This window comes from Rattus norvegicus, chromosome 13 (assembly GCF_036323735.1).
Source record: "Rattus norvegicus strain BN/NHsdMcwi chromosome 13, GRCr8, whole genome shotgun sequence".
Lineage (NCBI taxonomy): Eukaryota > Metazoa > Chordata > Mammalia > Rodentia > Muridae > Rattus > Rattus norvegicus.
Window position 1 is genome coordinate 86610762 of NC_086031.1, and position 26205 is coordinate 86636966.

General features: G+C 43.2%; 1 protein-coding gene across 2 annotated transcripts; it reads right to left on the minus strand.

Annotated features, from left to right (window-relative positions):
- Ly9 (lymphocyte antigen 9) lies at positions 1–22553 on the minus strand. Of its 2 annotated transcripts, XM_063272129.1 has the most exons (11): positions 22280–22553; positions 20200–20532; positions 16577–16852; positions 15768–16106; positions 14307–14576; positions 12373–12477; positions 11175–11228; positions 8266–8600; positions 7863–7934; positions 6689–6760; positions 1–2997 (listed from the first exon to the last, which is right to left on the minus strand). In XM_063272129.1, the coding sequence occupies exons 1-11, from the start codon at positions 22401–22403 to the stop codon at positions 2932–2934; spliced, it is 2046 nt and encodes a 681-aa protein (XP_063128199.1). In that variant the 5' UTR covers positions 22404–22553; the 3' UTR covers positions 1–2931. The 2 variants fall into 2 exon arrangements, with proteins under 2 accessions (XP_063128199.1, NP_001178602.1); NM_001191673.2 differs by lacking the exon at positions 7863–7934 and having other exon boundaries at positions 994–2997; positions 12379–12477; positions 22280–22429.
- Between the last annotated feature and the right edge of the window lie 3652 nt (positions 22554–26205).

Sequence of the window (26205 nt, forward strand, 5' to 3'; positions counted from 1 at the left end):
TTTTAAAAAGTGTTGAAAAACACTAATTTTTAAAGTGCTTTATTTTTTCAATCAAGCGATACAAGAAAAGTATTCAATAAAAAAAGTCCCCTCAATCTAAGGTTCTTGTTCACTCCTCTGGAAGCAGTCACTGATTTTATATTTCCATTTAGACTTTGCCATGCCTTACATAAGCATGTAGACTTAGGATTTTCTAATCCATCTGATGGCACACAATACGTACTGTTCTGGACACTCAACAATGTATCCCATATGGCACATTAACCTTTGCTTTCTCTACAAGTTTGCCACTGCTTGGGGAGGCGACCATGTATTGGAACAGAGTTTCAGTAAATGGCTTATTTTCCACTCTGTATTTTAAGTAATACCAGAGTGAGCATTGCTTCATGTAGACCTGTGTGCTCATGTGTGAAAATACCTGTTGGGTTCATTGGGGAGGAGGTGCTGTTGAGAAGATGGTATGAAGGTTGGTCAGTCCTGGCCTCCTTCAATTATCATTTGACCAGAAGTAGTCCTATGCAAGTAGTCTTTTAGGGATGCCCTGTTCCGGAATGTTCTGTATATAATACGATCATAATTGTATATCTGATTATTAAGCTTTTGCCATGTCGCTATACAAGGACAGTGATACTTTCAATGAGCTGACAAACTGGCTGTCACAGTCAGTGCTTTAGTGCTGTGATGAGACACCGTGACTATGGCAACTCTTATGAGAGAAAGCATTGACTGGGACTCACTTACAGTTTCCTCCATTGTCACCATGATGGGGAGCACGGTGGCACACAGGCAGATACGGGGCTGAAGAGGGAGCTGAGAGTTCTACATCTTGATCCAAGAACAGCAGGAAGAGAAAGCTACTGGGCCTGGCTGGGCTTTTGAAAACTTAAAGCCCACCCCCCAGTGACAGACTTCCTTCAACAAGGCCTTCTCAAGTAGTTCCACTCCCCGATAGCTAACCATTCAAGCATCTGAACTTATGGGGACCACTTGTTCTTTTTTTTTTTTTTTTTGGTTCTTTTTTTCGGAGCTGGGGACCGAACCCAGGGCCTTGCGCTTCCTAGGTAAGCGCTCTACCACTGAGCTAAATCCCCAGCCCCAGGACCACTTGTTTTAAAAAAAGTTTTTCTTCATTAATTTATTCCTTCACTTTACATCCTCACCACAGCTCCCCCTCCTCCCAGTTCTACCCTCACACTACACCCCCCCAACTCCCCTCTCCCCTTCTCCTCAGAGAAGGTACCAACCCACTCTGGCACATCAAACCCCAATAGGACTAGGTATATCCTCTCCCACTGAGGCAGACAAGGCAGTCCAGCTATAAAAAAAGGATCCAAAGGCAGGCAATTGAGTCAGAGACAGTACGGGAGCCATTCTTATTCAAACCATCACCACACTGCATTTCCTGCCCCCACCCCCTGTAGACTTATAGCTATATTATAATGCAAAGTACATTTAGTCCAACTTTAAAAGTTCCTGTAATCTGTCGCAGTCTTAACACTGTTTAAAAGTCCAAAGTTCAAAGTCTCTTCTGAGGTTCATGGTAATCTCTTAACTGTAACTCCCATAATATCAAAATAATAAAAAATAAAAGCAGATCACACACTTTCAGCATATAGTGGCACGAAATACACATTACCTTTTCAAAACCTAGAAAGCGGCTCATAGTAAACAAATACTAGAGTAAAACACAAGAATGAGAACCAGCAGGACAGACTCTAAATTCTGCATCTCCATGTCTGATGTCAAAGTGTTCTTCCGATCTCTGACTCCTTTCAGCTTTGTTGACCGTAACATAGTCCTCTAGCTTGGGCTAGTTCCACACCTAGTTTGCAGCTCATCTTGGAAGATATCCTGTGGCTCTGGTATCTCCAACAGCTTGGGGTCTCCAGGGCAATCCAGACTTCACCTTCACAGCTTTATCCTCCATGTAGGGATGCCCCTGATTCTTTTGAAACATCTTGAGCTGGGTCCCCACAGTTTAAATCACCCTTGGCACTTTTCTTTCATGCTCCTAATGGGATGGCCTATTATGCCCTGCTTAAAATGTCCAACCACTTTGCTAGTCCGAAGTCCCAAGGTCTTCCATATTCCTCCAACAAATAGCATGTTCTGGCCGTCCACAGCAATAACTCCTGCTCCTTGGTACCAACTTCCGTCTCGACCAGTGTTCTATTGCTGTGAAGAGACACTATGACCAAGGCAACTGTTATGAGAGAAGGCATTGCAGTTGGCTTACAGTTTTAGAGGTTTAGTGCATTACATCATGGTAGTATGTAAGCAGACATGGTGCTGGTGAAGGAGCTGAGAGTTCTCCATCCAGATGTGCAGGCAGCGGAAGAGAGAGACACTGGGCATTTTGGAATGTCCAAGTTCCACCTCCAGTGACACACTCTCCCAACAAGGCCACGTCTATTCCAACAATGCTCACTCCTAATCTTCTCAAGCCATTCCTCCCCCACCCTATGACTAAGCATTCAAGTAAATGAGCCTAGAGGGGGTGGGGTGGCGGCCATACATTTTCGAACCACACACTGGTCATACTTAAGCTCTCACTGAGTATAAAACTCTGCTTGAATTGATAGGTATTCTAATAAATGCAACGTGGGGAACAGAAGTCAAGTGGGTCCAAAGCCGTGTTCAGGAGAACACTCTCTAGTGAGTTTTAGTTTAGAGGAAGAACTTTAGAGGATGAATAGAGACAAATAGAGAAAAGGCGTTAAAAGCCTGTAGGCTCCAAGGAGACTCTGCCTGACCTGTACACGGGCTCATGAGGTAAGGAGGATGACAAGAAGAGGAAGGCATCAAATTCAGGCCAGTCTAAGCCATGGCAGGAAATTCCAATGTGTCCTTTCTGCAGAAATAGCGGGATGTACGAGGCCTGCTTTTCTCCAAATCCTTGCCCCCTCCCAGAAGTAGCAGTTGCTTTTCACTTCAGGTGAAATTTTCATAGGTAGGGGTTTCAGGAGACTCAGTATCTTGCTGTGGTGTCTGCACCATCTAGATGAGTCAAAAAGAACATGCAAGAATAAGGTTAGCAAAGCCTTGGAAAATCCAACTCTCCTCAGTCCGTGGTGGTGAGATGCAAGGCCAGGACAAGGCTCGTCCATCTCATAATTTATGGAAAGTCTCCTAGAGCTAAGGACCATGGGCTGGACTCTCCACAGGGGTGTACTAGATAGTTAAGTGAATCAGACCTACAAGTTTAAAAACGACAAAAAAGAAATACTTTGCACTTCATAAGCTAGCACTGAGTGATCCCAGTCTCTGCCTGTAACTAGAGAAAGAGGCAAACGTGTATATAGTAATTTAGATGAAAGAGGTTAGGCTCCCATTAGACCTCAGTCCTGGAGAATGACAAGTACTGTACAGAGAGGATGAAACCTGAACTGATGATGGTGGTGGTGATGGTGATGGTGGTGGTGATGGTGGTGGTGGTGGTGGTGGTGATGGTGGTGATGGTGGTGGTGGTGGTGATGGTGGTGGTGGTGGTGGTGGTGGTGGTGGTGGTGGTGATGGTGGTGGTGGTGGTGATGGTGGTGGTGGAGGTGGTGGTGGTGGTGGTGGTGGTGGTGATGGTGGTGGTGGTGGTGATGGTGGTGGTGATGGTGGTGGTGGTGGTGGGGAGGGTTAGGTATCAAGACACTGTCCAGAGATGTGTGTTAGAAAATGATTAATATAGGTTGAGAAATTCCTGATCAAAACATGATGGCCTTGGATCCAGAACTAGAACTCCTGGTCCCCCAAACCCCTGAAGACAGATAAATTCTGCAAAGAACATAGCTGAGGAAATGCACTCGTTTCTACCTACCATAAGGTAGGCCGGGGATGCTGTGCAGCCCTGCATGAGGTGGCTTGGGGCCACGTTAAAAGTTGGAGCAAAGAAAAATCAATATTCATAGCTGTAAATTTGGCCCAAAGAATTAGACTGCAGAGGAAAGCTGCTATGAAATGTAGTAAATTATACAGATTAATTCCTAAGGTCAGCAGAGACATCCCTAAACAGTAAACCATGGGCTTGGAGTCAGGAGGAGGCGGAAGATGATGAACTAACCTGCTATCTGAGTAGGTGATTATCGAGCCCTGTTCATTGAGAAGCTCTGCTTCGTCCTCCTTCCCTTGACAGGGTCTTGCTATATAGGTCAGTTGGCCTAAAACTTGCAATTCTCCAGCTTCCAACACCTAAGGCTATGCTACCATGCCTGGCAGAGTTTAAAAGCCCAACTCAACGTCTTCTGAAGTCATATCTGTTCTGTCCCTCAGTGCAGTGACAGCTTCCCTGCCCCTCAGTGCAGTGACATTTGTTACTACTAGCATCTGAAAAAAAACTTTTGTAATTTCACAAACTCTTAAGTAATCACATAGTGTTTTTCTCCTTCTCTCACTGACAGATTCAACGCTAACCTCTTCTATCAAATGACCAATAAAAGACACATCCACAGGGTCAGGGTGCCGATGCAAACACATCTGGATCCTCACAGCACCACCTGATTGTGAATAAAAGGCATTCAGTAAACATCAATGACTGGACCATTAATTACAGACAAGTAGTGTGTTTGAAAAATTTTGGAGTTAAAAAATTTTTAATGTTTTACAGGAGGGTAGGTGATATTTGGGGGTAGATTCAACAACAAAAGTGTTAGAGGACTCAATGTTTTTAGGAAATTGAGGAGGAAATAATCAGCTAGATCCAGAGCAAGAATAATTGTGAGGCATATTTAAGAAAAGAAAAACATTTAAAAGTGACGTTTTAAATGCTTTTAATAAAGGGACAAGATAGAAATTTGACATATAAAGTCAGCAGCTTTCCTGTAGACCAGTGGCAAATACGATGAGAGAGAAGTTAGGAGAAAAAAATGCCATTTGTGATTGCTGCAAAATAAAACGAGACAAAAATAGATCCAACAAAACAAGACCTGGGAATAAAGCTAGCCTAGGAAGTGAAAGGTATATACAATGAAAATTAACACCAACAAACTAATCGGAGACGGTAGAAGATAGACTTTCTATGCTCATGGATTGGAAGAGTTAATAGTGTGAGGATAGCCATCTAACAAAAAGCAATATATAGACTCAGTGCAAACACACACACACACACACACACACACACACACACACACACACACACAATCTTAAAGTTCATGTGGAAGCACAAACGCAGCCAAATCAGCCCAAGCAAAAGGAAATTCACAACCCTGATTTCAAGTTATAGTCCAGCCACGCAGCCTAGCAAAGCAGACACCCAGATTAATAGGTTAATCGGCTGCAGGTCTGTGACGTTATAGCTGGGTATCATATTTGTCAGATGCAGAGATTGCGATGATGCTGTAGGCTGTCTGCGCTCACTTAACTGTTTTCTTTGCTATACTAAAGCATTTTAAACGCATGAGTCCCATTTGTTGATTGTTGGCCTTAGTTCCTGAAGAACTAAGGCATTATCCGACACAGGAATTTACCTATGTCTACAACTTTTTTGACAAATATACCAACAGCACACACTGGAGAAAAGAGTCTCCCTTCAGCAAATAGTGATGGTGGGCAGGATGCTCACAAGGAGGAGGGTAAAACTAGACTCTTATCTCTTATTCTGCACAAAGCCAACCCCAGGGGATCAAAGGCCATGATGTAAAAGATCTGAAACTTCAAAACTTCCAGAGAAAGAAAAGGGAGAAATAATTCAAGATGTAGATGGTAGATGGCTGCCAAGCGCTTGTGCTTTTTGTAAATATAAAGGTTGTGTGTATCTTTTATTTGGGAAATAAATGGTCAAAGGTGGGGTAGACACCCACCCAGGTCAGGATTAAGAATCTTCTACAACAGGAAGGGAAGGGGTAAGAAAAAGTAAGGTAGCGGATACTAGGAGGAATATGCTCAGCGTATGATATATACTGCACAGAAACTTTTAAAAAATGTAAGTGTTTGTGGCTTGCACTGGTGCTAGAACTTTCAATGAGCATGAACTTGACAGGAGGCAAAATTAATTTCTCTGAGTCAGCTTCTTCAGCTTTCAAATGAAGACAACACATTTCCAATGATTGCTACAAGGATGTAGGGAACATGTTTGTCAAAGCCTTATGAGCTGTGAGATTTTATATAAGTTAGTTATTATAGCTATTACTATTTAATGGTAAATTTACCATTAACTGACCTGTTCAAAACTGTAAGACACCAACATATTGTAATTAATGACACATTTTCTTGGCATTAAATTGTTGGCTAATTTTCAATTGTAAATTACCATTTTGGTGGGTTAAGGTCTTGTGTGTGTGTGTGTGTGTGTGTGTGTGTGTGTGTCTGTGCGTGTGTGTGTTTGTCTGTGCGTGTGTGTGTTTGTCTGTGTCTGTATATACCTGTGTAAAATGCAAGTAGGATATATTGCTTATATGTGTGTCTGTGTTTATATAAAATATAGAATCTGTCTATCTATATTTATATATCTATGTATATATAAAATCTGTAGGCTTATGGTTAATGTTGAGAATAATCAACATCAGACATAAATCGATTATTAAATGTTCAGCCTTCTGTCACACAGGTGTACATCAGACACCTCTGTTGATGACAGAATTTGTCAGGTCTGTATGCATTGAGATTTGAGCTCCTCAGCCATGGGAATCTAGGCCTTTCAGTTAAAACCACTGGGAACAGCTTCTTACTTGATGGGTCTTGGGAAAAAGAAAATTGTTCTCACCGTTTTATGTTTCTGTAAAGAGCAGTAGATTGTATTTGAGCCTTCTTTCTTCTGAGGAAGTGGGTTCTCTCCCTGTAACAGGTGAGTATCAGATTAACCTCCCCTTTCCCCTTTAGCCCATAGCTATTGAGGCCAGAGGACACCCACTGTGTTCTGGTCTCAGAAGTTGGGAACTGTTTTTGTGCTGGGGACAGTGCCTCTGACTCTCTTGCTCCCCATAATGGTGTCCCAAGAAAGAGTTCCTCCATTTCAAAGGATCTCAAGGTTTGGTAATCACGGCTGAACCTAGCATCAGTCTGTATAGTCCTTGTCTGTAAGAAGCGGTTGTGATGCTAAGGTCCTGCTCCCTAATTGGTTCTTGATCTGTCAGTAAAGAAAGTCATGGGACAATTGTTGGGTGGCAGGAATAGGCAGGACTTCTGGGTCCCTGGAGGGAAAGAGACAGACACAAGGGAGTAGGAAGATCCACCATGCTTTGGGGAGAGAAGAACCAAGCAACTGTGTGAGGTCTCGGGAGGAGTGGGGACCTGTGGCTGCTCCTGTAGGTGGATGGGCAGCGGTGTTTAGCAGGGACTACATGTATTTTAGCAACTAAGGTTTAGGGCAGTGGGGAGGAGCAGAGATAAGAATATTGTTAAGGGCATGCTTTTCCAGGTGGGAGATAGTCACACCCAGCAATCATGTCCAAAGGCAAGTTGAAAAGGAACAACTGTGTGTGTGTGTGTGTGTGTGTGTGTGTGTGTGTGTCTTTTATCCATGGATTTAAGAGAACCTGGGCTGGGAGCATAGCCTGTTCTGGGAGCTAGGCACCAACATATTGTAATTAATGGCACCTTTTTTGCATTAAATATTTGGCTAATTTTCAATTGTAAATTACCATTTTGGTGGATCAAGTTCTTAGATTGTCTGTGTGTGTGTTTATATAAAATAATCCTATAGTCTTATGGTTGATGTTGAGAATAATGAATATCAGAAATTAAATCGATTATTAAATGTTTAGCCTTCTGTCACACAGATGTACATCAGACACCTCTGTTGATGACAGAATTTGTCAGATCTGTACGCACTGAGGAGATTTGAGCTCCTCAGCCATGGGAATCTAGGTCTTTCAGTTAAAACCACTGGGAACAGCTTCTTACTTGATGGGTCTTGGGAAAAAGAAAATTGTTCTCACCGTTTTATGTTTCTGTATAGAGCAGTAGATTGTATTTGAGCCTTCTTTCTTCTGAGGAAGTGGGTTCTTTCCCTGTAACAGGTAAGTATCAGATTAGCCTTTACTTTCCCATTCAGCCATAGCCATTGAGGCCAGAGGACACTCACTGTGCTCTGGTCTCAGAAGTTGGGAACTGCTTTTGTGCTGGGGACAGTGCCTCTGACTCTCTTGCTCCCCATAATGGTGTCCCAAGACAGAGCTCCTCCATTTCAAAGGTTTGGTGATCATGGTTGAACCTAGCATCAGTCTGTATGGTCCTTGCTCTATTCCCACACAGACCTCCACTTTGTAAGAACTTCTCCAGGCCATCAGAGAGTCCCAAAAGGAGAAGGAAGATGAAGATGTGCTAGTCAGAAGTGCTCACCTGCACAATCAGGGACTCTTGTGTGTATGCTGTGTCTTCTTCATCCATAGACTTAGCCACTTTATCATCTGGACTAACTGCTTCATATTCTGCTTGCCCCTCAGAGGCCAAGTCATGTGCAATGTCCTCTTGAGTGAATAAGTCGTACACCTGACTTCTACCGTTAACAGTGCTATGCATTCTGGTCTTTTCATCATCCTCTTCTGTTGTTGCGCTGCTCTCAGAGCTGGTATCTGAGGTGGATGTAGAGTGATGTCTGATAGTCTTAGCAGGCATATCTAATTTCTCATACTGTTGGGAGAGCACGGAAAATCCTATGTGGCCAGCTGGGGTTTCTAGAACACATTATTTCGGGTTAACAAAAGTGTGTCAATTCCCACGTCTTTTTTGATCTGCTACAAAGACCCAACTTGCTCCAACCTCTATCCTAGACCAGATCACAAGGCTGGGGGAGTTTTCATCTGTTTTCCATTAGGGAGTTTCTCTAGGTGCTTCCTTCTTCCTTTTCAAACACCAAATAATTTATTCATCTGACACATACATGTTCACTACATATAATGAGATATGGTCTTCCCAGCCACTTTAAGTGAACAGAACTAACCCACTGGATAAACCTTGCCAAGAACACAGGCAGGTATTCTGGGGAAACACAATGATAAATTAGATCTGGTCCTGGAGTTCACTGTCTAGCTGGGGAAAAGGAGTCATATACATGAATATTTATTACTTATTAATATAAGGTGGTCTCTGATAGGTATCCCATGGGTGGTTTAAGGAAAGTGCTGAGGTGGGAGGACATGCTTCTCATTAGAACAAGGAAGACCTTGAAACTGGCAGAATTGAGGTGGGCTTTAAAGTAAAGGCAAGCTTTGATGACTGACAGGGTGTATCTTGTGTGGGGAGCAGCACAACCTTGCCCTGAGGTAAATAAAGTAGTTCATTTGACTCAAATGTAGAACAACATGTCTACCATTCACTAAGTGTCTGTGATGTGTCAAGCAATGCTCCAAGTGTCTTTAATCTGCTATAATAACATCGTGAAGCACAGAAATGAGGAAGCTGGATCGCATAGAGGTCATATGTCTTCATCTACACGGTAAAACCAAGGTTTGAGTGCAGTGGCTTGGTCCTGGTGTCCTTACCACTACCTAGTGCTTTCCCTGGCTTTGTGTGAGTTGATCTAATAGTGGACAATAGTAAAGATTTGTTGAGAGCTTTTGGTGCCACTTTTAGGAATTTGACAGTTGTCACTGGGCTCGGACAAGGAAGTAGGCTCAGATAAGAATGTCAGAAACAGTGACCATGGGGTTTTGTTCACTCCTTTGCTGAATTACTACCTTTTGTGACCTCTTTGCCTACTATTTTACTTAATTACTATCTTGTGTGATCTCCTCGTTTACTACTTCTCTTGATTACTTCGCCTTCCATCCAAGAACTGACCATGTGTTCTGGGTGTACCTAGAATGATATAAAAGCAGGCTGGAGAGACATAAACCTGTTTTAGCCTCAGTGTGGGCTGGAGTCATGTTATAATTTTGTCTGTTTTTCTTTTTCAATCCTCACTCCTTCACTTGCGACCCTGTTGATGGACTGAGCTGGCTTGGTCAAAGATTGTCACTGAGTGACCACCGTGGTCATCATTCCCCTTTGCTCCTCACAGCAAATGAAGCATCCCCATTTTTCCAGATAAGGAAAACGAAAGCTAGAGCTTGTGTCCCCTGAGATGCTATCATTGGTAGAGAAGAGAAGTTGGGTCTAAACTTCCTGACCTGAGTCTATATATCTGACAGCTATGATGTGTTGACTTTAGAACATAGCAAAACCGTGAGGAGTCATTGATAGTTTTTTTTTTCTATTCCCATTTTTTGGGGAGGGGGTTTGCATTTCTCTCTCAGAAAGTCTACATTGTGTGATGGTTTCAGCCCCAGTCCTTCCTCTAACCCTGTCTCCTTGGTAGATCTTTTCCATAAGATTTGAGATTTTAGAAGCATGGTGTGGAGCGAGGAGGCAGAATAAGGGGCTCTTTAGCATATCAGAACTCTGTTGTTCAAGGAGGTAATTTGGGGCGTCATGCCATGGACATGAGGAAGTAAAAGCAAGCATCTCAGCTCCACACCCCAACACCCAATGGAACAGTTCTTCTTTTACATGCTTTGGGCAGTTAGAATGTTGAATAAGAGTTTGTTTCAAGAACTCACCCCTTAGCTTAGGTTGTATTGCAAACACACTGAGGATACTCTAGATCAGTGGTTCTCAAACTTCTGAAGGCTTGACCCTTTGGTGACCCCCCCCCAGCCATAAAGTACTTTTGTTGCTACTTCAGAACTCTAATTTTGCTGCGGTTATGAGTCATAATGTAAGTATCCGAAATACAGGATGTCTAAAATGCGACCCTTGTGGTGATTATGACCCACGCATGGGTTGAGAACTGCCGCTCTCGGGTAACTGGCATCTGTGAGTCTAATTTTAATTGGCTTTTTGGTTTTGCTCCTGCCACAGCTTTACCACTTCACCTGGCCTTTGTTTCTGTAATCTCACAATTAAGAAAATAACTCAATCCTCAATTGGTAAGTCACAATCAAGTGACTTCCAAGGGACCTAGGAGGATCTAGCAGACAGACCGCCCCTCCTCATTCCAGTAATTAACTCTAAGGGATCTATCTTCCTGGAGTTTTTCTTCCCAAATCACTTTCTTTCAGCATGCTGCATTTTCCAACTTTAGCAGGCATGTGGGTCCCATAAAGGCAGCTTTCCGTTCCGTATTCCAGTGGTAGTGATCAAGATTCTACATTTTTAACAAGCTGCTAAGTACTCCATGTGGCTGGTCAGCTGACTACACTTTGACTAGCTAGGCTTTGGGGCTTCTAGCTGCACAGGGGACCCATATTCAGAGTCACCAATGACATTACCTGGTATTTCAGCTGGGACCTTGGCTTGGCTGTTCCTGATGGCCAAAGATGAACCTGAGAAAGCAGGTAGAAGAAGTCACCAAGACTGAGAGTGGAGAGATACCTTGATTCTGTGAGACTCAAAGGAGAGGGGGAGAAGCTTCTGAAGACAGAGTCAGGGAGGAGACTATGGAGAAGGAGAGGACCCCAAGGTAAGCCTAGAGTCAAGGGAAGCAGTAACCAGAGCCCAGGGTCATCTTCATTCTGGAAAGAATGCCGTGAGACTTCCTGGCATTCTAACTCTTTTAGAAGTGATTCTTCCAGGGCCATGTGTCTTCTATCCTGCCTGTTCTTTGGGAAGAAAAATTTCCATTACCACTCCAATATTCAGTTTCTAGAGGGAGATGCCGATTATGAACACTTATTTCCTTGTCTGCAGTGACTTGTCCAACAGCAATCACATGACTTCAACCTGGGTAATCAGAGATATTTCTTACATTTTTAAAATTGAAGTTGGAGGGAAACAGCCTCATTCACTAGCCACTAGTGTGTGTGTGTGTGTGTGTGTGTGTGTGTGTGTGTGTGTGTGTATCTGAAACTGCAGGTGGTAGCGCTGAGGTACACCCCTCCTCTTGACCCTCCGCTGTATTGCAGTAGGAGAGTCAAGCTGGCTCACAGAGAACAGCACAGATAAGACATGGGGAGATCTGGTAGTTTCTGAACATCTGTTGACATTTGTCCATTAAGGTCACTGAGTCATGAAATAATAAATCATGTCCCTGCTCTTCCTCCACACTCTACAAAAGTCCAAGCTAGGGTTGGAGCGATGGCTCAGTGGTTAAGAGGACTGGCTACTCTTCCAGAGGACCTGAGTTTGGTTCCTAGCACCTATATGCTGTCTCTTGACTATCTGTAACTCCAATTCCAAGGGCTCGGATGCCCTCTTCTGGCCCTCAAGGGCATCAAGTGCACAAATAGTGTCTGTACACACAAGCAAAACACATATACACAGAAAGATAAAAATGACAAAATCTGAGATCCTTTAGGTTGGGCTACAATTATTTTAACTAAAGACCCTCAACTAATACCTAGCCTATTCATCACTCTGAGAAGGAACTAGGTCTACAGAGAGAAGTAGCAGGGGTTTAGGGGAAGTCTTAGGAACCTCCCAGTTTCCAAATGAAGAGGCTCCTAAGGGTGGGCAAAGTGAATTTAGCACCTTCACACAGTTTCCTTTTCTTCAAAATGAAGCAACCGCCAATGAGCATCCCCAAGAACAAACCCAGGAGGAGCAGGATCCAAAGCCTTTTGTTTCTCTCTGGGCCTTGAAGAGAAAAATGAGGATATCAATGCAAATACTGACAGAGAAATCAGAGCGAATGACTGACAGAACACAGTGACCATCCTAACTGGCTCTCAAAATCCTGTCACAACCTAAAATGCACACTTTTAATCATTCATTCTACAGCCATTTACCAGCAAGCCTCCTAGGTAAGAGGTTACCGGAGGAGTACAGAGGCTCCCCAGAGAGAGATTTATGGCTTACCCAGACTCAAGAGTTTTAACATGAGATATGGATGAGATCCGTCAGGCTCAAAGCCGGCTTGATCACTGCACTACTGCCTTCCTCTATGAGTGAGACAGAAGTTACAAACTCAAGGAGGAAAGGGCTCAGATTCCTATGAGGCCAGGCTCTAGCACTGTCTTCCAGACTCAGCCTGCCCCAGCGACACTGTATCCTAGCTAGACTTTACCTTTCTCCTGCGTTCTGCTGGGGAGGAACAGAGTGCCAGGCTTAAGGTACAAATACTGCTTTTGCTGTGTGACCTCGGTAAGTCCCTATACTTCTGTCAGTATCTTTAGAGAACCAGGAAAATGGTAAAAATATTCCTTTTATAGGATTGCTGTGAAAATTAAAGGTGCAAAAATGCACAGAGCTGTAGAGTAGTGGCTAACATTTGTTAAGAACCACCAGAGCCAGGCATGGTGCATAGACTTTTACTCCCAGCACCTGGCAGAGACAGATGAATACCATGAGTTTGAGGCTAGCCTATGGATGCTCCAGGCCAGATAAGGCTATACTCAGTTTCAAAAAACCAAAACAAGCGAAGCAAAACAAGACAGAAAAGCTTCTGTCCAGTAGGCCATAGCTTTTGACATATAGCCGGCGCGGCTTAGAAACTAAGTGCTTATTTCTTATTAAATTTGAGTGGTAAATGGCGGGTGATTCAGTTCCTTCTTGAAACAATGGAGTTAGTTTGAAAAAGACTTGGATATATACTTTTAGTTTTGAGCTGTTATGTTTTACGGAATCTGAATAAGAAAATAACTTTTAATAAAAATCTAATATCTGAATTGAGATATGGCGCAAGTGCAAAGCAATGCTGACCTTGACAATGCTTGTAAATATTTTTATACAAAACTCATAGGAACTACTGATATTTTGGATCTATTAGATTAAATAAAATCTATTATATAAAGTAATTGTTTTGCTGCATCGCTTCCTCTTTTTAACTTCTTTGGACAGGTTTTCTTGTTAGCCCAGGCTGGTATCAAACTCTGTATGTAGGGGTTGGAGATTTAGCTCAGTGGTAGAGCGCTTGCCTAGCAAGTGCAAGGCCCTGGGTTCGGTCCCCAGCTCCAGAAAAAAAAAAAAAAGAAAAAAAAACCTCTCTATGTAGCCAAGTAAGTACTCAAACTCCTTGATCTCTCTGTCTCTGTCTCTGTCTCTCTGTCTCTCTGACTAGATTACAGGCAGGATTTCACACACACTGGGAAGAATTCTACCAATGGAATTAAATCCACAGCTTTTTTTTTTTTTTTGACAAATTCTAACTTTGTAGCTCAGGCTGACTTCAAATTTGTAATCCTTCTGCCTCAGCCTCTGAAGTATTTGGATACAGGTAGTCACTAACCCATCTGTCTCTTTTTGCCTTTAACAACACAGCTATCAGAACCTTAGAATTACGTACATGGACTCCCAGTTGCACTGAAATGGTGCTCTAAAGGTTTCTGCCCTCTGTTCCCTCACTGACGTTCATAAACAGCTTAGAACGCAAACACTGTACATCAAAGTCCCAGCTTCTGCAGCCTGGGTGCAGCTGGAGCTGGATAGAGAGATAGAGAGATAGAGATAGGGGTAGAGATAGCAACCTGAACAGAGGCTCCCAGAAGACAACTGGCGGGAGCTGTTGCTGACAGGGTTATGGGTTGTGCATGTGAAGTTGGGCAGGCGTTCACCAATCTTCCAGGAGACGTTGAGGTGCGACTTCCCTTGGGACATGACAGTTTCCTTTTGCAGAGGCATCCACGTGTACCTCACGTCTTTTTCACCACCTTCCACTGAGCAGGTCAGGACAACCTCGCAGATGCCATTCGTCATGTGCACAGGACTCTGGGTGACGTTGGGCTTCTTCAGTCTCTCTGTGTGTGGGGGGGAAAGCAGAGCCAGTGTGGAACTAGACCTGTCAGCAAACCGGTTTGCTGCCAAGGTTGGTGTCCTGAGTTTGAGTCCCAAGACCTACATAGTGGAATGAAAAAAAAATCCCTAAACACTATCCTATACACATACACACACACACACACACACACACACACACACACACACACACACTCACAAGCACAGATACATGCACACATATACATGCTCACACACAATTAAAAAGAAAAGTAAAAGAGAAAGAATACAACCATGAAGAATGTATGGTGCCCTGCCCCCCAGGAGTCCTATACCCCATGGAGGTCTTTTCCTCACCTACAAAATGTCGTGAGCAATCCTTCCCTCTGTGGGCCTTGATATTCAGGTGTGAACGAGGGAAATATGAAAGAAACTACTTGATCCAAACACTGTCTTGCAGTGGAAAGTTCACTAGTTAATCAACACAAACAAATCCAGTTCTTCTGAACACACCATCTTAAGCTTCACCAGGAATTTTTTTTTTTTGGTTCTTTTTTTTTTTTTTTTTCCGGAGCTGGGGACCGAACCCAGGGCCTTGCGCTTCCTAGGTAAGCGCTCTACCACTGAGCTAAATCCCCAGCCCCTTCACCAGGAATTTTAAGATGAAAAACTACTACTTAAATGCCACATTCATTTTTGTTACTTGAACAAAATTATTTTGCAGTCGTTTGATTAGAGACAGGGAGGGTCTCACGTCGTCCAGGCTGACTTCCATCCTGCTGGGTAGCCTAGGATGTAGATAGGGAAGAGAGCTGGGAGGCTTCAACTACACAAAATATCAAGCCCCACGTCCTGGAAAGTCCAAGGCTGGGGAAGAATGCAGATTCTGTGTCTCACACTCTGGGTCCCCGAGTAGCCCATCCTCTTGTGTCACAGTGTTCTGAGAGACCAAGAGCTTCCTCCAGCCTACTCTGTTTCCTTGCGAGTTTCCCCCGTCTTCGTTCTAAACGATGTTGGAACGTGAGTGCACAGACAGACAGACAGACAGATGAAAGTTAGGTGTCTGAGGGCCTAGATCAAGGAACCTTGGCAGGTAGGGTCTGCTCACCTGAGGGTTCTGGTGTTTCCTTCCTAGGTACACTTGCGTGAATTGACTAGCTCTTACGAGTGCATTTTGGCAGGAGGGGAAACTGAGGAGGCTGGCGAGGGGTACTCACGGTAGACGAGCAGGGTGAAGTGTCTCACACTGGGGCCTCTGGAGGTCTCTGAGCACACATAGGCATGGTAGGGGCCTGTGTCCTCCATCTTCAGCTGGCTGATCTTCAGGGAGCTGTCCTGGTCAGAGATCCTCAACCTCCTTTCTTCAGAACTTTTGGACTTATGGCGGTGAGGATCCACTGTTGCTGCTCCTTTCGGTTCTTGGCTGATAACCGATGTGTTAAATACCCAGACAACATTCTTTGTTTCCTCACTGGCCGGGAATTCCAAGGACAGGGTCACTGGCTCTCCCAGGATTCCTATCACAGTCTTCCCAGTTGTTTTTTTTCTGGAGGTTCCTGAATTTGAAGTCAGAGATGAGACAAGGCAGCTTCGGCCTTTATTCCTATCTCCCTTGGCCCCACCCCCACCCTCACCCAAGTCATGCTGAAGGAGACTGGAACCCCTTCTCCTCTTCCCATAGCCCCCATCCCCCATGAGGAACCCTCACTCTTCTCTCAAGACCACCTCTTTTATTTGGTTGTTTTCATTCCTCTTTTGGCCTGTCTAGTCGTCCCCATTTTTGAGGTGATCCTGGAAGACACTACCACTCAAGTTAAGCTCAATTCGGATCTTTGCCTCAGGACTTTCTTTTCCTCCTTGGGGTGCCACAGTGCCCAGGGTTTTGAAGTCTGGCCAGTCTCTCTTAGGCCCCTGAGAAGCTTGTTCTCTTTCTTTTCTCTGCCATCTATGTCCCACCGAAACCTCAACTTTAAACCCCATGGGATGTTTCTAGAGTCCCCAAGAAGATCCGAGTGGAGCCACTTGCCTGTACAGAACTGCCGGACGCGGACAGGTTGGGAGCTGTTTTGGCTGACTGGATTGCGAGCTGTGCAGGTATACGGTAGGTCCGGGTCACAGGCACTTGGGGAAACCCTGAGGATGTGACTTTCATGGGATGTCTTATTATGGGTGTCCTTTTGGATCCAGCTGTACTGGACACCATCCTTTGACCCATTTACAGTGCAGATTAGGGTGACAGTGCAGGAATCATTCTCAGATGAGGTCATAGATTTCACGGTGACTTGAGGCTCCTGTAGCTGCTCTGAGGGGGATAACAATATTGAGAAGTCTCTCAGTTTTCTTCCTAATCAGGAGAAGGCCGCCTGAAGAAGGAGGCAATGGTAGAGAAGCTAGGCATGGAGGAAGGCCAGCATTCCCTGTTCTAAGGAAGTTGTGTCTCAAGCTTGAGCGAGCCCTCTCCACTGTGTTTCTAAGACATTCTTCATAGGTCTTATTACCACAATGGCTCAAAGTTAATCATTACTATGCCAAACACCTACTTCTTTTCCCTCATTAATTTTCTGGAGTCAGTTACTACTAAGTGTTTTCTTTTTTTTCTTTTTTTTCAGAGCTGGGGACTGAACCCAGGGCCTTGCGCTTGCTAGGCAAGCGCTCTACCACTGAGCTAAATCCCCAACCCCTACTAAGTGTTTTCTATTAGAGTAATATTTTCACTGATTACCTGAGAATTTTGTAGTGTTTATTTTGGTCATATTCACCCTAAGTGGCACAATAATGCTTACACTAAGAGTTTCATACTGATTCTTCTAGATATACATATGTGATAGCATACTATTCCTACTGCCTAGAACTTTTTAAACACCAGTAATACATATGAAGAATTGCTACATGTTAATAATCTAAGTTTAATAGCTGCAAAAAAATTTCCTCAATATATACAGGACACCCTACAAATCAACAGAGATGTCAGAAAGGTGACATTATGAAATGACTAATATTTCTCAAAACTTCATATATTCAACCCCAATCTCCAACTTCTCAGAGTGTGACTTTGGAGTCAGGTTTGTGTTTGGAGATAGGGGTGACTGTGTTAGCGTAGGCCCAAATTCTATCTATTATTTTTATAAGAAGAAGAGAAATGGGAAACCAACTATGTAGACTCCCATCTGAGGACCTAGAGAGAAGATGGCCATTTTCAATCCAAAGACTTCAGAAGAAACTAAACCTACAGGTATCTTGACCAGACTGTAAAGTTGTAAGAAACACAGTTCTATTGTTTAATATACTCAGCCAATAATATATTTCTAAAAATCTATGTGTATGGGTGTTTTGCCTGCACACATTTCTGTGTGCTACATGCATACAGTGTACATAGAGGCCAGAAGAGGCTATCAGATCTCTTTGGAACTGGGGTTACTGACACCTGTTAATGGCCATGTGGTTGCTGGGAGTTGAACCTGGATCCTCTGGATATGCAGACAGTGCTCTTAACCACTGATCCATCTTTCCAACCCCATCAACTAATAATTTTTTGTTATGGCAACCTTCACAAACCAATAGAGCTTTCGATACCAAAAGTGAGGTGTTGGAACAAATGTCTAAAAATCTGGAAGGTGTCTTTGGAAATAAGTAGTGAATACACGTTGGAAAAAGTTGTTGATACAGAGTTTCACTGTGTAGCCCTGGCTGTCCTGGAACTCACAGAAACCTACCTGCCTCACAAGTGCTGGCATTAAAGGTCTAAGTCACCATCGCCCAGACTGAGGTTGGAAGAATTTTGAGTCACATGTTAGTAAAAGTCCCATATTGCCATCAAGATGCTTTTGGTAGAAATATGATGTTAAAGGCAGTTTCTGAAGACTCAGAAAGAAAATAGGGCACTGTAGGAAATCTAATATATATATTATGTATATTCATATACATATGTATATATATATTCTATAGAAATAAAGCTGACAGCCTTTTGGAATCCTATTATATATGAATATTCATATATAAATAGTGATAGAAATGAAAACATTTAAGGCCTTTTGGGTAATGTTTCAGAAATTAGGGACATACCATTAGAAAGTGAAGAGAAGTGAATGCTTCTCTTCAAGCATTCAAGTGGGATAGAACTTGGCTGAATTGTATTCTACTGTTCTGTAGAAAGTAGAATGTTTAAGAAACAAAGTGTAGGGTTGGGGATTTAGCTCAGTGGTAGAGCGCTTGCCTAGGAAGCGCAAGGCCCTGGGTTCGGTCCCCAGCTCCGAAAAAAAGAACTAAAAAAAAAAAAAGTTAAAAAAAAAAGAAACAGGGGCTGGAGAGATGGCTCAGTGGTTAAGAGAACTGACTGCTCTTCCAGAGGTCCTGAGTTCAAATCCCAGCAACCATATGGTGGCTCACAACCATCTGTAATGGGACCCGATGCCCTCTTCTGGTGTGTCTGAAGACCGCTACAGTGTACTCATACACAAAATAAATAAATAAATCTTTAGAGCTTCCTAAAAAAAAAAAAAAAGAAACAAAGTGTATTTCTAAGCAAAATATTAAAGGTAAGGTGCTGGAGGGATTCGTGCTAAGAGCACTTTCTGCTCTTGCAGAAGACCACAGTTTGATTCCCAGTACTCAACACTGGGTGGTTCACATTCACCTGTGACTCAAGCTCCAGGGGATTTGACACCTTCCTCTGTCCTCTATGGGCACCCATATGCACATGCACATTCACACACACACACACACACACACACACACACACACACACATCTACTCATACATAAATATTTATATTGCAAAACATAAGCAAGCACATATTCCCTCCCTTGTTTCCCTTACCTCCCTCCTCCCTCTTTGATCCTCCTGTCTCAGTCTACTCCCGCTGCTCCATCCATTTGTAACTAGGGAGAACATGTGTATGGACAAGGTTTGCTGAGGAGCGAGTGCGTGTGATTTATGGACTCTATTGATTAAATTCTACAAGCTTAAACTGAAGGGACAAAAATAGGGTAGAATGGAAGTGGTCAGCCTTTTGGGTGTCTATAAGTGAAATGAGCTTCAGGGCTGTAAGTACATGCTATCAATCGAGAAGGAGAAGACATAATGTCAGGGCTGTCCCTGTCACCGTGAGTCCAGATTAGACAAGTATGTGGTAGGATTGGATGTTTTCTTTTGGGGGGTTTGGAGACAGAGTGATGCCTAAAGTCAAGGGATAGAGTGGAAGGTGTTGCTGCCACTATTATGGGCCCAGAAGATACAGTACCGAGCCTTAAAATATATACAAATAGTCACTCTGGGTTTTAGGTTTGCCTGGCATCTGTGACTCCTTTATACTTTTTCTCTTTCAGAACGGCAATGTCAACCTTATGCCCAAACCCACCACTGTGTTCTGGAAGCCGATACCTTTCCTTGTTTCATAGGTTCACAACTGGAGGATGGCTTTAAAATGAATTATACCTCAAGTCTCGTTCATGCCTGAGTTAGATAGTACTTTAGAATTGAAGTTGACGTTAGAGTGGGTTAAGACTTTGGGTGCTAATGGAATAGGGTAAATATATTTTTCATGTGAGGAAGACATGGGTTTGGGAAGACCAGTGACAAAGTTATTAGGGATCGGTAGGAGTTTGGTGGTGGTGTAGGGGTGGAAAACGCCCCAAGCTCCCTGGAACTCACCATAGATGTGCAGTATGAACTCGTTCCTCACGGTGTGGTCAACATTCTTTTGGATTATTTGAGCCTGGTAGGATCCTGAATCACTCTTGGTTAGGTTACTCATGCACAAGGAGTAGCCATCTTGGCTGATGTTGAGTCGGCCACTGTATTCTTTGAGCAGAATCGTTATACCAGATCTGCTGGTGATGGCTAAAACAAGAGTCTTTGAGAGGTAAGTCCAGGTGATGAGCTCAATTTCTGCATTTATTGAGATATTTAGGGGGAAAGTCACAGAACCCCCTAGGATCCCTGATATCACTCTTGGGGGTGTTTCCTTCCCAGAGGCTCCTAGCCCTGTGGAAACAGAAGAGGGACTTGAAAGAACAGTTGAAGTCCTCAAACCACCTTTCATTCATTCACCCCATAAACCTGTATTTATCACAAATTCCATATGCTGAGAAATGAATGATACTACACGTTCTCCTTCTAAGCCCATTGGCTAGCAATGCCATTCATTCATTCATTCATTCATTCATTCATTCATTCATGCATGCATGCATGCATGCATTCACCAAACTCCCTTCCATGAAAGCAGCTATAGTAATCTGTAGAACATTCCTTCTAAATTTCTGTTCTAATCGGGAAATGATTCGGGCTATGACTGGGTGAATTTCTGAAGTTTTCTGAGAGTCGGCTTATTGATCTGTAAGACCGATAAACTCATCATAGTTTCGTCATGTTCATGGGATAGTCTGATAAAACTTCTACGAAAGTAGGTTGTTGCAAACTGTGAAGAACTAGAAAAGCAAAGCAAATGACATCATCTCTTTAAAGATACGTGGATAGGAAGGTGCGTGCAGGGGCAGAGAGATGGCTGGGTGAGTGATGGGATAGATAAAGTCACTCCTTGGTAGAACCTCAGCATGGGGAGAAGCTGTCGCTAAGAGTCTAGAGAAGTGACAATTCTTTCCGAGAGACTGTCCCATGTTACTGCACGAAGCACGACTCTCACTGTTTTCAAGTCTGAACATGTCTTGGTCAGCCTACCTTCCACCTCATCATCTAGGGGATCTCACACTGTTTTTGGCTTAGCTGCATCAGGCTTGGGGTTAGGAAGAGATGGTACCATTAGCTCACTCCTGTTTTTTTGTCTTTTGTCTTTTTTTTTTTTTTTTTTTTTGGTGTTAAGCAAGATCCATATCTCTGATAATCATTGTTATTAAAGCTCTTAAGAGCTCAGCTGTTTGGTCAACACAACTCATTTTCCTGTGAAGACTGTGGTATCTGCTGGATAACCCCAGCCTGGATCCCCCGTTCCAGGGCTCCTGAAGCTTTGTAGAGCACACTGGGAGTTCAGATTAAATCAGACAAGATCTGAAGCCTAGCTACTCCAAGAATTCTGGGTGGAAAAATTATGAAAGAAAAATAAGACATAGAAGTGAAGCTGTAGCCTAAAGGGAAAAGAGGAGGAGGAGGAGGAGGAGGAGGAGGAGGAGGAGGAGGAGGAGGAGGAGGAGGAGGAGGAGGAGGAGGACGACGACGACGACGACGACGACGACGAGGATTTGTTACATTGTTTATGGCCACCTGAGCATATGAAGCTCAGGGGATGTGAGATTTAAGACAGGAAGTAGAAAATCTTTCAAGGTGGCTTGTCATCAGAAGGATTTGCTTTGTCCGATCCCTCTGTGAATTTATATACATTACACAGGAAACAAACTGGAGACCGTATTTCTTAGCAGGAAAATGCAAGTGTGAAGGGAAAATGGTTTGATTCCAGAGTTATTTGAGATTAGGGCTAGACTATCACTTTCTCATGGTGAATTAATGTGCATGTTCTCTCTCTCTCTCTCTCTCTCTCTCTCTCTCATGTGTGCGCGCGCGTGTGCCCGCGCGCGCGCGCGCACACACACACACACACACACACACACACACACTACATATATACTCACATGTATACAGTTCTCAAAATAGAGTTGCAGAGTATTTACCACAAAGAAGGTAATTTCCTGATTTTACCACAAGAATCTATCTTCCGTGAAAAAGACCAAACTCAGAGAACATCAAGTAGCAAGTGGTTATGGCTATAAGAGGAACTTACCCATGAGTAGGAAGAGGAGAGGGATCCAAAGAATGGGAGAAAATATCTGCTGCTGACTCTTTCTTGTTTTTTCAGAGAATGCATCTAGAGCCCGTTCACACCAATATCTTTTTAGATCCGCCATGACGGTGTACTTTCAGCTCTCAGATTAAAGGTAGATGCACTAACCACAGCTTCCTGAAGCTTGTGAGTGCACACGCATGCGTGGTGTGTGGCCTGCGTGTACACACACACGTGTGTGTGTCCCGGAAGGAACTGTTTATATAGAGCACTACAGACCCCTGCATTTCTGCTCAGACTGAGGTAGAGGTCCCAAGCACATCTAGATCCTACAAGGAAATTGTAAATGAGTGCTAAGGTTCACTTGTTTTAGCATCAGAGAGAGTCTCTAAACATGAATTCTAAAGATGTCCGCTAAGTATCCTCACCTTCAGACATTCATGTCCTTTCTATTCTCCTCTTCTTGGATTAAGAATGGGCTTAGTGGCTTCTTATAGTGGACACATGTGACAGAGTTAGTGATGTCACTTCTAAATACAGGACTAGAGAAAGGCTGGGGCTCCCATCTCTTTCTTTCCCATTTCCAATTCCTTCCCTCTCTTCTCATATCTATCTATCTATCTATCTATCTATCTATCTATCTATCTATCTATGTATTATCTTCTATCTATCTTATGATATATATCTTATGATATATATACACCTACATGATATATATATCATGATATATATATATAGATATCTATCATGTAGGTTCTGCATATGAAAGAAATTATGAACTTCATATCTTTCTGAACCTGGATTATTTTCCTCAATGTAATGATCACCAGAACATTTTCCTGAACATTTCATTTTCTTTATAACTGAACAAAATGGTGGCTTGTTTGCATACTTCATTTTTCTTCTTTTGATGGACAGCCTGGCTGAGTCCCTAAGTTGGTTATTATAAATAGTGCCTCAAGAAATGTGGCTGACGGGGTTGGGGATTTAGCGCAGTGGTAGAGCACTTGCCTAGGAAGCGCAAGGCCCTGGGTTCGGTCCCCAGCTCCGGGGAAAAAAAAAAAAAAAAAAAAGAAATGTGGCTACGCATATGTAGCAGAGGATGGCCTTGTCAGGCATCAGTGGGAGGGGAGGCCCTTAGTCTTGTCAAGGCGGGAAATGTCAGGGCTGGGAGGTAGGAGGGAGTGGGTGGATGGGTGGGGGAGCACCCTCATAGAAGCAGGGGGAGAGAGCGGGTTTCTGGAGTGGATACTGGGAAAGGGGACAACATTTGAAATGTAAATAAAAAATGTCCAATAAAAACAATAGAAGAGAAGGGGGGTGGCTGAATCCGTATCTCTATAGGATGGGTGTGGGATTTTGATTTATGTTGCAGAAAAGAATTTCAGGACAAGCAAAGTTAGTTTATGGGGAAAAGAAAGTACACTCAAAGAGAGAAGGAGTCCAGGGTAGCCACTCAGAGGGATGCACGGCAGCGCCTTGGCAGTAACTGTGCACAGCTGATGTTGTGGCTTCTGAAGTCGCATTGTCTGAAGCATACAGGCTATGTGAGGGTTCGAAGATCAAGTAAAAATTTTCTGGTATGCATGTTTTATCTAAAATGTTTTTGTTTTGTGGATGAGATTATAAGGTGGTGTGCTGGTTCATTGTATTGGTTTCCAGGTAAGAAAGGAATATTGAAAAGTTAAGAACATAGACCATAAGAATTAAGGGAATTCCTTCTCTGTGTGGGTAGCACAGAGGTCAAGGTTGTATTTTGACTGTAAGAATCTTGATTGTGGTATTTTCTCAGAAAGGGGAACATAAATCCTCTGTAGGTCATCTTTTTTTTTTTCAGTTTTTTTTTTTTTTATTAACTTGAGTATTTCTTATTTACATTTCGAATGTTATTCCCTTTCCCGGTTTCCGGGCAAACATCCCCCTAATCCCTCCCCTCCCCTTCTTTATGGGTGTTCCCCTCACCACCCTCCCCCCATTGCCGCCCTCCCCCCAACAATCACGTTCACTGGGGGTTCAGTCTTAGCAGGACCAAGGGCTTTCACTTACACTGATGCTCTTACTAGGATATTCATTGCTACCTATGGGGTCAGAGTCCAGGGTCAGTCCATGTATAGTCTTTAGGTAGTGGCTTAGTCCCTGGAAGCTCTGGTTGCTTGGCATTGTTGTTCATAAGGGGTCTCGAGCCCCTTCAAGCTCTTCCAGTTCTTTCTCTGATTCCTTCAACGGGGGTCCTGTTCTCAGTTCAGTGGTTTGCTGCTGGCATTCGCCTATGTATTTGCTGTATTCTGGCTGTGTCTCTCAGGAGCGATCTACATACGGCTCCTGTCGGTCTGCACTTCTTTGCTTCATCCATCTTGTCTAATTGGGTGGCTGTATATGTATGGGCCACATGTGGGGCAGGCTCTGAATGGGTGTTCCTTCTGTGTCTGGTTTTTTTTTTTTTTTTTTTTTTTTTTGAGGATTGGCATTCTCATTTATTTTGAATAATCTGTAGTTGTGATAAATCTCTATGAAAAAAAGTACTTGGATTTGATACAAAATACATGTTTCTCTTTGAAAATGCATAGTTTATCATTTTATACATTCATTTATTATTAAAGACTTTGTAAGGAAGTACTTACCCCTGAAACGATGGAAAGATTGTACCTCAAAAGACCTCTGTGTACTGGAGAGTGCTGCTGCCAAACCTTCAGTCATCGCCCACCCCTGCCTGCACCCACCCTAACGCCAGTGTCGCCCAGAGGATGCTTCCTGGCCTCAGTTCGGCTTTTGTTGTTTTTATCACACACACTATAAGCAGAGCTACAGACAGCATTTCCACGAACAACCTCACTTTAAATATCTGGTAACTTTCTTTTTCATACTTTAAGATTTGGTGTTGAAAATTTCAAAGGATGGCTTACCTTTAAGGGCAGAATATGCTGATTCCCACTGCTAAGGGCAGCTGAGAATCATCAGCCAATAGTCCCCTCCCAGCCCCCTCGTTTTCGAGCAATGGCCACAGGTCACCTGGCATTTGTTTTTGATGATAGTCTTGAACCCTTTGGGACCTAGCATGTACTTTCTTCCCCTGAGTGCTTCCACGTATATAGGACTATATGATATGATATATTTGGAAACTATACTAGGGTATACTAGTTAATTCATAAGAGTGTTTACTCGACCGACCACAGTCTTATTGTTACAAAAATAGGAATTTTAGGTGTACTGTAGGAAAACACGGAGCAAGGGCAATGTTTACACCACCCTGACTGTTTTTACACCCGGGGTATTTGTTTGGAAGTCATGGAGATAGTATGTTTTGGGAGCACCATGTGCTTTCTGAAGCATCTAGATTTCATCTGAAGCTTTCTCCCCGTGATCAGTTTCCCCTGTTGAGACACCAGAAGTTGAAGCCATGCTGTCATACAGGGGTTGATCACGCCTTCTGTGTCTGTTTTAATCTTTGCCTCTCTATTCCCTGCCAAGGATATTCTTGTTCCCCCTTTTAAAGAAGGAGTGAAGCATTCACATTTTGATCATCCGTCTTGAGTTTCATGTGTTCTATGTATCTAGGGTAATTCAAGCATTTGGGCTAATAGCCACTTATCAATGAGTGCATACCATGTATGTCTTTCTGTGATTGGGTTACCTCACTCAGGATGATATTTTCCAGTTCCAACCATTTGCCTATGAATTTCATAAAGTCATTGTTTTTGATAGCTGAGTAATATTCCATTGTGTAGATGTACCACATTTTCTGTATCCATTCCTCTGTTGAAGGGCATCTGGGTTCTTTCCAGCTTCTGGCTATTATAAATAAGGCTGCTATGAACATAGTGGAGCACATGTCTTTTTTATATGTTGGGGCACCTTGTGGGTATATGCCCAAGAGAGGTATAGCTGGATCCTCAGGTAGTTCAATGTCCAATTTTCTGAGGAACCTC